Genomic DNA, 12941 nt, shown 5'->3' with positions numbered 1-12941 from the left:
TACTTGGGAGGCTCAGGCAGGAGAATTGCTTGAACCCGGGAGGTGGAGGTTGCAGTGAGCCAAGATCACGCCACTGCACTGCAGCCTGGGCAACAGAGCAATAATAACAACAACAACAATTTATTCCAGGCCAGGCACGGTGGCTCATGCCTGTAATCCCAGCACTTTGGGAGGCGGAGGAGGGCAGATCACTTGAGGCCAGGAGTTCGGGAGCAGCCTGGCCAATATGGTGAAATCTCGTCTCTACTGAAAATATAAAAATTAGCCAGGCATGGTGGCACACACTTTGAGACCCAGGCATGGTGGCGTGCGCTTTTAGTCCCAAGCGATTCTCCTGCCCCAGCCCGGCCCTGATCTTCCATTTTCTAAGAATCATTTCCAGAAGCTTCGTCCAACAACTTCTACTTCCCTTCATCGGCAGGAGCCAATGATCACGTCTCATCTGTAAGGAATACTGGAAGATGTAGTTTTTAGCTAGGCACATTTACCCCCATCAAACCCAGGATACTGTTACTTATGTAATCAAGGGAAAATCCATGTAGGAAGACAGCTAGAAGTTTACTCCACCATTACTGTTTTATAAATACGTATCCTTCAGCTTTACTGAACCAGCAAGAATTCCCACTCCCCAACACACAGAAGCAATATTGCACTTCTGAAAAAAGTGCCAACACTGTGGGCCTCTGAACTGCATAAAAGATGAGTCCGGGGCCAGGCGCAGTGACTCACGTCTGTCGTCCCAACACTTTGGGAGGCCGAGGCCGGTGGATCATCTGAGATCAGGCGATCAAGACCAGCCTGCCCAACATGACAAACCCCGTTTCTACTAAAAATACAAAAAATTAGCCCAGCATCATGGCGGGACACTGTAATCCCAGCTACTTCGGAGGCTGAGGCAGGAGAATCGCTTGAACCTTGGGGGTGGAGGTTGCAGTGAGCCACGATTGCACCACTGCACTCCAGCCTAGGCGACAAGAGTGAAACTCTGTCTCAAAAAAAACAAAAACAAAAACAAAACACCAACCCCTCCCCCCCCCCCACAAGCAGTAATAAACAAAAATATACTCTCAAATGGCAATTTCAAATCTCTTTAATATTCAGGCAAGCAGACAGGCTTATAGACACAGACGACTTCTAATTCAAAGGTCGTTCCCATTTTTTGGAGTTTGAATCCTTTTAGTTATTAGTGTTTCCAACCACGTGGGCGGGTATCTTCGGAGAGCTCAAAATGTTCATTCAGCCTCCCCCACCAAAGGTAGAATCTTTGAAGAAACATGCGGGTGGTAAAACCACAGTAAAAATATTTTAGTACATGTTTTTTGTTTGCAGCCTGAATTGGGAACTATCCATTTACTTTTCTTTTTTCTTCTTCTCCATTTAATACACTTACCCATGGGAATTATCCATTTACTATGGAGCAAATTTTGTTTGAAAGTATATGATAGAAGATGACATTCTCAAGTGGAACTGTTTGTACACGTGGGGAGCTGCAAGCTAAACCTCTTATTTGCTCTCTTTGTTCTGTTATTCCAGTCTATTTAACGTAGGATGATGGAACAAGTTGATCCTACATGTTTCTGAAAAAGCCATTTGCTAAACAGTCTTTGGTAGGAGGCTGGCTACAGGACCTTCACTCAACAATACTGTCAACGAGAAATTTGTTTTAGAAACTCTGCCCCTATTTTTCCATTCAGTTTCTCAATGCCCGTCCCATGGTGTGACCCACCCAGGCCTGCCCTCCTGGGACATGCTCTGACTTTAAGATTACCTATTCCTTTGCCTCCTCCTTTACCCTTCAGCAAACCAACATCCTTTGTACTCGGTCAGTGAAGTCTGATCTTAGCTTAAATCAGTCCAGTCTGTGATACTGTGATGTCAAACTGATTAAAATAATTTACACTAAGGTATGAATGATGGATAGATACCAAGTGTTTAAGAACTAAACCAACTGATGATCTGAACAAATAAATTTTCAAAGGGGTGACTACAGGTAGTCATTGAACAGACAGCTTTTTATTAGAGGCAGGGCCTCGCCCTGCTGATTGCCCAGTATGGTGTGCTGTGGCATGGTCATAGCTCACTCCAGCCTCGAACTCTTGAGTTCCAGAGATCCTCCTGCCTCAGCCTCTGGAGTAGCTGGGACGACAGGCGTGTGCCACCGCGCCGCTTTAGCTTGCGTTTCCAACCATTCCAAAAGTCAATAAGCCATTTAGATTTTAATCTAACTATCCCAAGTGCTCAGTCTGTAACTGAAGGGCAATTCTAAGGCAAGAAATGAGATGTGAGGTCACTATATGGCTATGTTTGGCAACCCGAGGTTTAGATATTAAGGTGAAAGGGGGTGAAGTACTAAGAGGGCACTCCTCATTCGCACAAGATGTTTTGATTTCAAGGCTCCTGAGAAGTTATGGAATTTTCAGTAGTTCCTTTTAACATTCCACTTATTCCCTGCATTGATTTAAAGCTTTAAAATTTTTAATTTTAAAGTAAATAGTGTTACCGAAGCTTGAGCTGTGATTCCCAAGTCTGTTTTTTAGGATAAGAAGGTTCCTCACGGAGGTTGCGGTGAGCCGAGATCGCATCATTGCACTCCAGCCTGGGCAACGAGAGCGAAACTCAGCCTCCAAAAAAAAAAAAAAAAAGAGAGATGGGGCCTCGAACTTTGGTGTCCGTTAGACAAGTTAAACCAAGGCCATCTCCGCCCTGTTTCGCGGGGTGTCTTCTCTCCTTTCGCAATTGTTCCACTCCCAGTGCTTGACTGAAGGTAGACTGCGGGGTGACTGCCTAGCCCAGAAGGCCTGACCAACAGCATTATTTCCCTCGCAGTTTCCACAGACACTTGTTCTCACTGTGACCTGTGGCTCACCAGGCAGGCAGTGCGGCATCTGCAGAGGGCCGGAACCGGCTCTACGCGCTGGACGCAAGCAACAGGCACGACCGGCGCGCCACCACGGGGAGAGTCTCAAGCAACAGCAGTGGGCGGCGCACGAATCCTCTCCTTTCTTTAACCCTTCTTTACATCGAGTCCCACCCTCGCCGGAAGCCGAGCGGTTTCTACACGTCACTTCCGGTGCGGCCCGCCAGCCCCTGGCGGGAGCGAGCACGCCAGTGCGCGGCAACTTTGTTCCCGCCTCTCTTGCCCCGGCCACCTCTCATCTTCGGCTTTCTCTGAGCGTGACGTCCGGGCGCGCTCCCGGTCGTACGTCAGGGCTGAGGGGAAAAAGCCGAAAGAGCCAGGCGAGGAGGAGGGGTTGCGGAGGTTAGGGCCCAACCAGCAAGTCCCGTGGCTCTCCCTCCTCCTGACGAGGAGCGGAGAGGGAAGGGGAGGAGCGAGCCGGGGCCGGCGGCGCACATCAGGAGCCTCCTCGTGGAGGGGGGGAGCGGAGGAAAGGGGTAGCTCTGCCACCTCTGCTCGCGGCTGTGGCGGCGAAAGAAGAAGAAAGTCAGGGCCCATACTCACCGCCACAGACTCAGAAACGCCCCCGCCTCCATCTCCCCGGAAATAGCCCCCCACCCAGCCCCGCACACCCGCTGCCCCAACCGAGAGCCGCAGCCCGGTCGCCCCCGCCTCGCCCCGCCCCGCTGCCCAACCCCGCGGGCCGCAGAGTGCGCGAGGCTCTAGGCTGGGAGTTGTTGTCAGGCCCAGGCCACTTCCGAGGCGCCTGCGGTGTGTCGCCGCCACCACAGGAGGACGACGTCGACGCCGAAGAGGAGGCGGGGGAGGCGTGTTGTTGTCTCGCCCACTCCCCTCCCCTGAACTCGCACCCAACGTCAGGGCGCGATGGAGTGAAGCGGCGACGAAGGTGGTACTTCCGCGTTGCGCTGCCCGAGCCGAGAGCGCGGCCGAGGCCGCTCCCCCACCCCCGGGGGCACTTGGAGGACTCGGGACTCCCCCGCAGGTCAGCGCCCGGCGCATCTGGTGTTTTCGCTGCCGACGTATAGGACAACGAGCGCGATCGGGAGCTCCGCCGCCCGGATTCTTGCTTCTCTGAGGCCCGGAGGCCGCTGCGTACCCCACTGTGACCTGGAACCCAGGGACCCGAGTCCCGACCCGGATTATCGTGGCGCGTCTCCCGGCCGGTCCTGGTGCTCGGTGTCCCTCCGCCGCCGCTCCCGTTTCCGGCGGGGGAGATGGCCAGGATCTGACCCGGGAGGAGGCCGCACCCGCGCCGCACTCTGCGGCTGGCTCTAGGCGATGCCGAGCAGCTCGGACACGGCGCTGGGGGGAGGCGGGGGCCTGAGTTGGGCGGAGAAGAAGTTGGAGGAACGCCGCAAGCGGAGGCGATTCCTGTCCCCTCAGCAGCCGCCGCTGCTGTTGCCGCTCCTGCAGCCGCAGCTCCTGCAACCGCCGCCGCCCCCGCCGCCTCTGCTCTTCCTGGCTGCTCCCGGCACGGCCGCCGCCGCAGCCGCCGCCGCCGCGGCCTCCTCCTCTTGCTTCAGCCCGGGCCCCCCTTTGGAGGTCAAGCGGCTGGCGAGAGGCAAGAGGCGCGCAGGAGGGCGGCAGAAGCGGCGCCGCGGGCCCCGCGCCGGGCAGGAGGCGGAGAAGCGTCGGGTCTTCTCGCTGCCCCAGCCGCAGCAGGACGGCGGTGGCGGTGCTAGTAGCGGCGGGGGTGTGACCCCGCTGGTGGAATACGAGGATGTGAGCTCCCAGTCCGAGCAGGGGCTGCTGCTGGGGGGGGCCAGCGCGGCAACGGCGGCGACGGCTGCCGGGGGAACGGGGGGCAGCGGCGGGAGTCCGGCCTCCTCCTCCGGCACCCAGCGGCGCGGGGAGGGGTCGGAGCGCAGGCCCCGCCGGGACCGCCGCAGCAGCAGTGGCCGCAGCAAGGAGCGCCACCGCGAGCACCGGCGGCGAGATGGACAGCGCGGTGGCAGCGAGGCCTCCAAGTCCCGCAGCCGCCACAGCCACAGCGGCGAGGAGCGGGCCGAGGCCGCCAAGAGCGGCAGCAGCAGCAGCAGCGGCGGCCGCCGGAAAAGCGCCTCGGCCACGTCCAGCAGCAGTAGCAGCCGCAAGGACCGGGACTCGAAGGCCCACCGCAGCCGGACTAAAACGTCCAAGGAGCCGCCTTCGGCCTATAAGGAACCGCCCAAGGCCTACCGAGAGGACAAGACCGAGCCCAAGGCCTATAGGCGGCGGCGGTCCCTCAGCCCGCTGGGAGGCCGGGACGACAGCCCCGTGTCCCACAGGGCCTCTCAGAGCCTGAGGAGCCGCAAGTCCCCCAGCCCGGCAGGAGGTGGCAGCAGCCCCTATTCTCGGCGGCTGCCGCGCTCCCCGAGCCCCTACAGCCGCCGCCGCTCCCCCAGCTACAGCCGCCACAGCTCCTACGAGCGGGGCGGCGACGTGTCCCCTAGTCCCTACAGCAGCAGCAGCTGGCGCCGTTCTCGCAGTCCCTACAGCCCTGTGCTCAGGTGAGTCCCGTCGTTCTGCCCGTGTGTACTTTGGCTGCTCTAGCCAGATCCCCAGGAGGAAGGGAAAGTGGTGCCTGGGTCCTCAAAACCATTCAGGTCCACCACCGAGACGAGACAACACTGCCTGAGCCTCCCAGGAAGGGTAGGCGTTTTCGCGCGCGTGACACTTTTTTAGGGGGTCGAAGGGACAAAGCAACTGGGTGAACGGAACTTTTCTCCTAACTGGCAGGGAAGATTTCTAAGGAAGAATTCAAAGTTTCAGACTTGGTGCATTAATGTGTTAACAGGTTTCTCTCAATTGCTCTTTGCGTTTCTGGTACAATTTGGGTAAACCCAGAGGTGGTTTAAGTCGTTTAAATTTCGAAAGTTCTGTGAAGAGGTTTCATTGTTGGGGATTTAAGAATGTACTGCAGCTTAGGATCTGGTATTGTACAGGGGAATAAGAATCAGGTGCTGATGTCAGAGTTCGATGTGGATTGCACATGTTTCTTATGATGATTACAGAGATGGGAGAAGCAGCCTTTCTGTAAAGTTTATTCTTTTAGCATGTGAAAAAAGCTTAGGTGGAAGCTGATAGTTCTGACTGTTGAAGAGATAAGGAAGGTATCTATTTAGTGATATTCTTGTGTGGGGTAGTTTTTACCTGATCTTTCAAAGTCATAATTATAGAAAGCAGAAAAAATGACAAGATTGTGGTTTCTTTGTTGGTTTGTGATGACACCCAGTTGCTAATAACATTATAAATCTGCGTGGTGTAACCTAGTGTAACCAAGTGAATGGCTGAGTACATTCTTATACTATTATAAGCCTGCAACTGCTTACTTTAAAAGCTAACTCGACTGTGTTTTTTTCTTAGATATGCCGGAAGGATAAAAACACAATGTAACTATACCTTTAAATATCAGAATCTTTGTCCAGAAATCTTCAAAAGGTGTAATTTAATTTAGCGAAATTGGAGTAAAACTTTTATATAGCTTTCTTGCCTTTTTTGTTATATAATATTCTTTTTAAAAAATATGCCTTAAAATATACTTATCCACTAAGCAAAGTGCATTAAAAACAACTTTCGAGTGTTTTATGAGTTCTTATATTCCTTGAGATATTTGGACATTCCAGGCCTTATAGTTTAGAGTATTGCAAAATGACATTTGTATCAGTTTTTCCTATTGGGTTTCAGTAATGGCAAGTGGATATACGGTACCCCTAAGTATGGATTATATGGAATCTCAACATAATACGAATATGCATCTGCAAAATTAGCAGACCTTTTTGAAGCATCGGCATAGTAAATGTGAAGGTGTGATGTTTGTAGAGATCTGAGCGTGAGTTTGTCTTTAAGCCAAGAGTTGTATAAATTGCTTCACTCTTGGAGTGTTGAAGCACACTTAAAATGGTAGTTGATGCCTTAGTGAAGAATTGAAAAACTCATTCATCAAAATTAGCCATTATATCTTGTAAGAGTTTGTATTTTGCTTTTAACTATAGTACTTTGCCAAAGGGTTTGCAGTTTTTGCAGGTGAATTTTTTTTGCAAACTGGTTGGTTGAAGTTTCAGGACCTGAACAATTTAAAGTGCTTGATGCAATTTTAAGAATGGATTTTATACTTAGGCTTTTTAGTTGCTGGTTACTTCAGCGAGATCCTTTATCGTATAATAGTCTCATGTATTTTATATATATATGAAATATATGATCGTGGTATGTATGACTAGGACTATTCATATTTAGCAAGTATTTTTTGACCCTGTATTGTATGCCATATACTGTTTTAGGTATTGGGATGTAGCACGGAAGAAAAAGTTACTGCCCTCATGGAGCTTGCATTCTGGAGGACCATTCAACACAGAATCTTTTCATGGTGTTTATATTGACCAGCAGTATTTCTAAAGGGTTGAATTTGGAAGGAACTTTAGGGTATCTTGGCTAACATTCCTGATAGATGGCCATTTAGTGTGTGCCTTAAATACATCTGGAGGTGGGAAGCACGTTGCTTTGAGGCAGCCTGTTCCACTAGATTTGGGACTTGATTTTTTAGCAAGATCCTTGAAGACTCAGTTTCCTAAACTGTAACAGGGAAACACTTGTTTTTCTGGATTATTTCAAGGATTAAATGAAAATTTATCTTTTTAAAACATACAGTCTCACAGAAATATTTAAAGTGGTTGAGTTATTCAATATCTCAAATTGTTAGAATTCATTTTGTAACCAAAATCCACCTTCATGCCACTTCTATACATTGCTCCAAGTTTAACCTTTTGGAATGGTACAGAGCACACGTGTATGCTAACCCTTTAAAATGTAAAGACAGTTGTCATAATTTCTGAGTCTTCTAGGCTAAAAAAACTCATATGGTTTTCAGATTTTTCACATTATATCTAGGTTGTCAAATGTCTAGCTGAAAACATGGGGCCCAGAATTAATAGCTAAAATAGTTGATTGGAAAAATCTTAAGATTTTAAAGTATAGTAAAGGTGTCGTTACTTTTTGGGAACAGTTAATTGAACTCACTTGTACAGATGAATGCAGAAAGTTTTATTTATTTTCAGAATGTATTACTTGTGGTAAGTGGCCCATGTTCTTTAATGAATGGACTGCTGTGAGTTCCAGGAAGGCAACTGGCCTGTCTTGTCCACCATTGTGTTTCCAGTGCTCAGCACTGTATCTGGCACAAGTACACTCTTAATAAATGTTGAATAGGTAAATGAAGGGATGCTGGAGTTTCCTGAACATAAAAAATACTAATGTGGGCCTGTATTACAAACTTCAGTCAAATATTTAATATAGACCATGTGTAATGCTGTAAGAAACAGTGTAATCTTTTCCCAGCCTACACAGAACTTACATATTAATGAATTGTCAGTGTCGATATTTTTAAGGAAATGCATACACATTCAAAATAGTATTGAAATCATGGTATGAAGATGAAAAACAATTTTAAATAAGCTGAAAATAGAGATAGAGTTTCACTATGTTGCCCAGGCTGGTGTCAAACTCCTGGGCTCAAATGATCCACCTGCAGCAGCCTCCCAAAGTCCTGGGATTACAAGTGTGAGCCTCCGTACCCAGGCTGAAGCTTTTTTTGATGTCAGATAAATAAATCCTTTTCATTTTAGTGACTTCTGCTTCACAACTTGTTCTTTGTCTTCATTTGAATCTTCAGTCCTCAGCTCATGCGTTTCTTTTCGTCAGTTCCTTCTTACCTTTACTTTTTCCCCTGTATGATCTGTTTGTCCTATTTTCTTTACTACTTGACCGTTGGGGTGTGGAAGGTCACATAATCTTGCTGATTGGCCCTATAATAAATGTGAGGGTGTATTGAAAAGAGGGGAGGGTACTTTTTGTAGTATATTACTGTATGCCAGGTGTTGATAAATATTTAACATACATTGACCACCAAAATCCATGTGATAGTTGGAAACATTTCCATTGATGGATTGGGAAATGGGAGCTCTAAAAAGTTAAGTGATTTGTTCCAAGGTCAGCTTGGATTGAAACCCTGGACTGATTTGAAAGTACATGCTCTTAATATTAAAGAGCATGGATTTTGGTTACAGTATGAAGGTGGATTTTGATTACAATATGAAGAATTCTTTTTTTTTTTTTTTTTTTTTTGAGACGGAGTCTTGCTCTATGGCCCAGGCTGGAGTGCAGTGGCACGATCTCGGCTCACTGCAAGCTTCACCTCCTGGGTTTACGCCATTCTCCTGCCTCAGCCTCCCGAGTAGCTGGGACTACAGGCGCCCGCCACCTCGCCTGGCTAGTTTTTTGTATTTTTTAGTAGAGACGGGGTTTCACCGTGTTAGCTAGGATGGTCTCGGTCTCCTGACCTCGTGATCCACCCGTCTCGGCCTCCCAAAGTGCTGGGATTACAGGCTTGAGCCATCGCGCCTGGCCTAGTATGAAGAATTCTAACAGCAGTCTATTCATTAAAGAACATGGGCCACTTACCACTTAAAGCATATGCGTCATTCAACTTCAGTTGGCGTTCAGGGGCGCTGGCCACCTCACATAATGACCTGTTTTGGTGAAAAATCAGCTTCTGTTTGGGTACTTATGTGTTAATTTCTGTTCCTTGACCATTTTTTCAGCATTTTGAGGATTTTAAAAGACGAATCTTCTAAGGAGTCTTTCAGCTTATTTGTGTTTATTGATAGTTTTTATGAACAATTGGGTTTAAATCTTGTGGATTTTTTTCTACTTTGTCTTTACAAAGATTGGCTAAAAACATTTCTCGAAGACATTAATTACTCTTAGTTTATTGGTGTTGGTTTTCCCGAATTATTTTGAGCTGAAGTTACTGATGTCAGATTAAAATCTGTGCAAGAAATTACTACGTATGTTCTGTTCTTTCTCTAAACCTATGGAAGTTCTATTCCACCAAGAAGTCCAGAAGCATTCATTATGGAATGATAACAAGAACCTAAGAATCTGAAAAAGATGGGTGGACTCCAAATATAAATAAGTAAAATTATTACTATATGTGGTACCTCTGTTATGGATTATTTAGTGTTTTGTCCTGAAAACTATGGTTCAGAAGTATATGAAATGAAGATATTCTATAATGAAAAAAAAAACTCAAAAAATATGCCACTGATTTAATATATAATTAATAGAAATAAGTCATGAAAATCCCTAGGTGATTGGAATTCTTAAAATGCTTTTAAAAATTGTCAAAAAATAGGATATTAGAACAAATGCAGAAACTCTCAGAAGGGAATGGAAGTTCAGGTTAACTGTCTTAAATTTCCAGAGCTGTAATCATTATTTTCATTTCAAAGTGATGGCCTTGTGTTTTGCTCCTTCTCTGACCAAACTTTACCTGATATTTACATCTACTCAGTCCTTATCATATTTCTTTTCCACTCTCACTAATATTTATTTCTTTCCGTTTCTATCACCCTTTCAGGTTAATTAGCTAGACTTCCTGTTACTGTTACCAGTCTTCTCATTTCATCCATTTTTCTCAGTTCATTCTTTATCAGGAGAGTTAATGTCTTTGTTTAGCTCATGTCACTCCCATTATATTAGAATTATTATTCAAATAAACCTAAACTTTTTTGTTTGAAGGGATAGTGTCTAGCTCAGTTGCCCAGCCTGGAGTGCAATGATGTGATCATGGCTTACAGCAGCTTCGAACTCCTGGGCTCAGAGGATCCTCCTTCTTCAGCCTCCCTAGTAGCTGGGATTACAGGTTCATGCCACCATGCCTGGCTACTTTTTGTATTTTTTGTAGCGATGAGTTTTACCATGTTGCTCTGATTTGTCTTGAACTCCTGGCCTCAGACAATCCTCCCACCTGGGCCTCCCAAAGTGTTGGGATTACAGGCATGAGCAACTGTGCATGGCCAGCTCTAAACTTCCTAATGCATCATCAGTTAATGTCTTTTATGATCTTACTCCTTTCTGTCACAATTCTATTTTCAGAGACATTTTTATTTCTATTTTTATACTTGCTGTTCTCTTAGCTTAAATGATGAGACACTCCAAACTCTCTTTTGCTCTTCATCTCCAGCTTTGCATTTAAAACTCAGCTAAAAAATCCCCGTCTTGTGTGTGTGTGTGTGTGTGTGTGTGTGTGTGTGTTTTCTTGGTAGAGATGGTGTCTCACTATGTTGCTCAGGCTGGTCTCCTGGGGTCAAACAATCCTCTTGTCCTTGCCTCCCAAAGTGTTGGGATTACAGGCATGAGCCAGTGTGTCCAGCCTTAAATCGCGCTATCTTGAGACCTTTTTCCATTCATCTAGATAAAAGTTAATTTTTTTTCCTGTGCCCCCACAGCACTTTATCTTTGTTATAGAACTTTAAAAAATTGTGTTTAATATCTGCTTAGTTGACTGGCTACTTTTGTGTTTTCCCTGCTAGATTGTAAGCTCCTAGAGGAAAATTACAGAGCTTGTTTATTGGTGGTTTAATTTAAATACATTTTTTCCCTCTATAGATTAGTACAAACCAGTCTGCACAGATGCCAGTTACATCTCTAAACTTGCTTGGTATTTTGGTTTACACATACTCTCATACTCTAGGATAGGGCAGGTAATTGTTTCGATTTATAAGGAGGGAATTTAAGAACCTCCTTCTAGCTTCTACTTTATTAGAATGAGTAGAGGATGCTGGGACTCACTTTAGTGTGAATGGAATAAATTCAGACGTAATGTTTATATTTGCTCTCTGTTGTGCTGATCAAGATAAATTCTTGGTGAGTTTGAATTAATCTTTAAATGGAAAATTTTCTCAGCAGACATTATGTCAAACTTTCATTTCCCGACTCTGAAAAATTATAGCTATTTTTGAAAAACCAGTTGAAAGTGAATGTTGCTTAATATTTACATATAAGGTAATTTTAATTTTTTCCTTTATTTTGGACTTTGTGAATATCATTTTGTTGTTATTATTTTGGTTTTGGTTGGCTTTGTTTTCTATAAATTTATAAGCTTTAAAGTGGGTGTTGGAAGCAGAAGTACCAAGCCAGAATCAGAAGCATTACTTGTTTGCAGTGATTTTGTTCCTTTAATTCCTGCACATTTAAATTGTGGAAGAACCTAGTGTTTTTTATGTATTTCGAAAATAAAATTGATGTACGTTAGAGGATAAATATAGGTAAAACTGGAATGTAAATAAAACGGAAATGAGAAGATTAGTGAGAGGAACCGAAAATGGTAAATGATCTACATGCCTCCCCGCTTTTCTGTTTGCATTTTCAGTTGCATAGGGGCACTTTCACTGGGATATTTAGTAGGCATTCCAAACTCAATTTATCCAGCATAAAATTATGTCACCTTTCTTAGAGTCATTTTTTTTTTCGATACTGCTCTTTATTATTTTTCATCTGTTTGCAAACATAATAGAGGCTAATGGTAGAAATTTTCAGTTAGTACAGAAAAGTATAAGAGATAAAAAGGCCTCTTAAGCCCAGCTACCTGATGAGATGATCATTCATGACATTTTGATAAACATTCTTCTAGACTTTTTTACATAAGTGGGAGCATGTAATGATACTGTCTTGTAGCCTGTACTCCGTAGTACAGTATATCATCTTTATTAGTAGCTCCTAGTATTTTGTTGTATGGATATAGCATACATTGTTTGGCTGAATCCACTTTGATAAATTCTTAGTTTTTTTTTTTTTTTTTTTAATTTTTGCTGTGTGTGTGTATCTGAAGCAAGTATATTTTTTGTGCATTTGTTCCATTATCTTCTTCAGATTGAATTTCCCAGGGGTAAAATTGTTGAGGCAAAGATGGTATATACATTTGAAACATCGATACACTTTCAAAATGCCTTTCAGAAGGCTTTTACAAATTTACATTTCCCAGCAGTGTGGGAGTACCCATTTCCTGAGTCTCACCAACACTTGGAGTTGTCACATATTCGATTATTGGTTTTTTGTTGTTGTTGTTGTTTTGTATTTTTAGTAGAGATGGGGTTTTGCCATGTTCGCCAGGCTGGTCTTGAACTCCTGATCTCAAGTGATCTGTTCACTTTGGCCTCCCAAAGTGCTGGAATTGCAGTTGTGAGCCACTATTGGTGCCTGGAATCAT

General features: G+C 45.4%; 1 protein-coding gene across 2 annotated transcripts in view; it reads left to right on the top strand.

Moving 5' to 3' along the window:
- Positions 1-3912: 3912 nt before the first annotated feature.
- The window catches only part of CDK13 (cyclin dependent kinase 13), a 137759-nt gene continuing 128730 nt past the window's right edge, over positions 3913-12941 (top strand). Inside the window, exon 1 of one of the 2 annotated variants that reach the window (XM_073008945.1) lies at positions 3913-5406. In XM_073008945.1, coding sequence (XP_072865046.1) covers positions 4196-5406 — 1211 coding nt within the window. In that variant the 5' untranslated portion in view covers positions 3913-4195. The remainder of the gene's footprint in view (positions 5407-12941) is intronic. The other variant, XM_073008944.1, reaches the window with a different exon arrangement.

This window comes from Chlorocebus sabaeus, chromosome 21 (assembly GCF_047675955.1).
Source record: "Chlorocebus sabaeus isolate Y175 chromosome 21, mChlSab1.0.hap1, whole genome shotgun sequence".
Taxonomy (NCBI): domain Eukaryota; kingdom Metazoa; phylum Chordata; class Mammalia; order Primates; family Cercopithecidae; genus Chlorocebus; species Chlorocebus sabaeus.
This window is presented reverse-complemented; position numbering and strand designations above follow the sequence as displayed.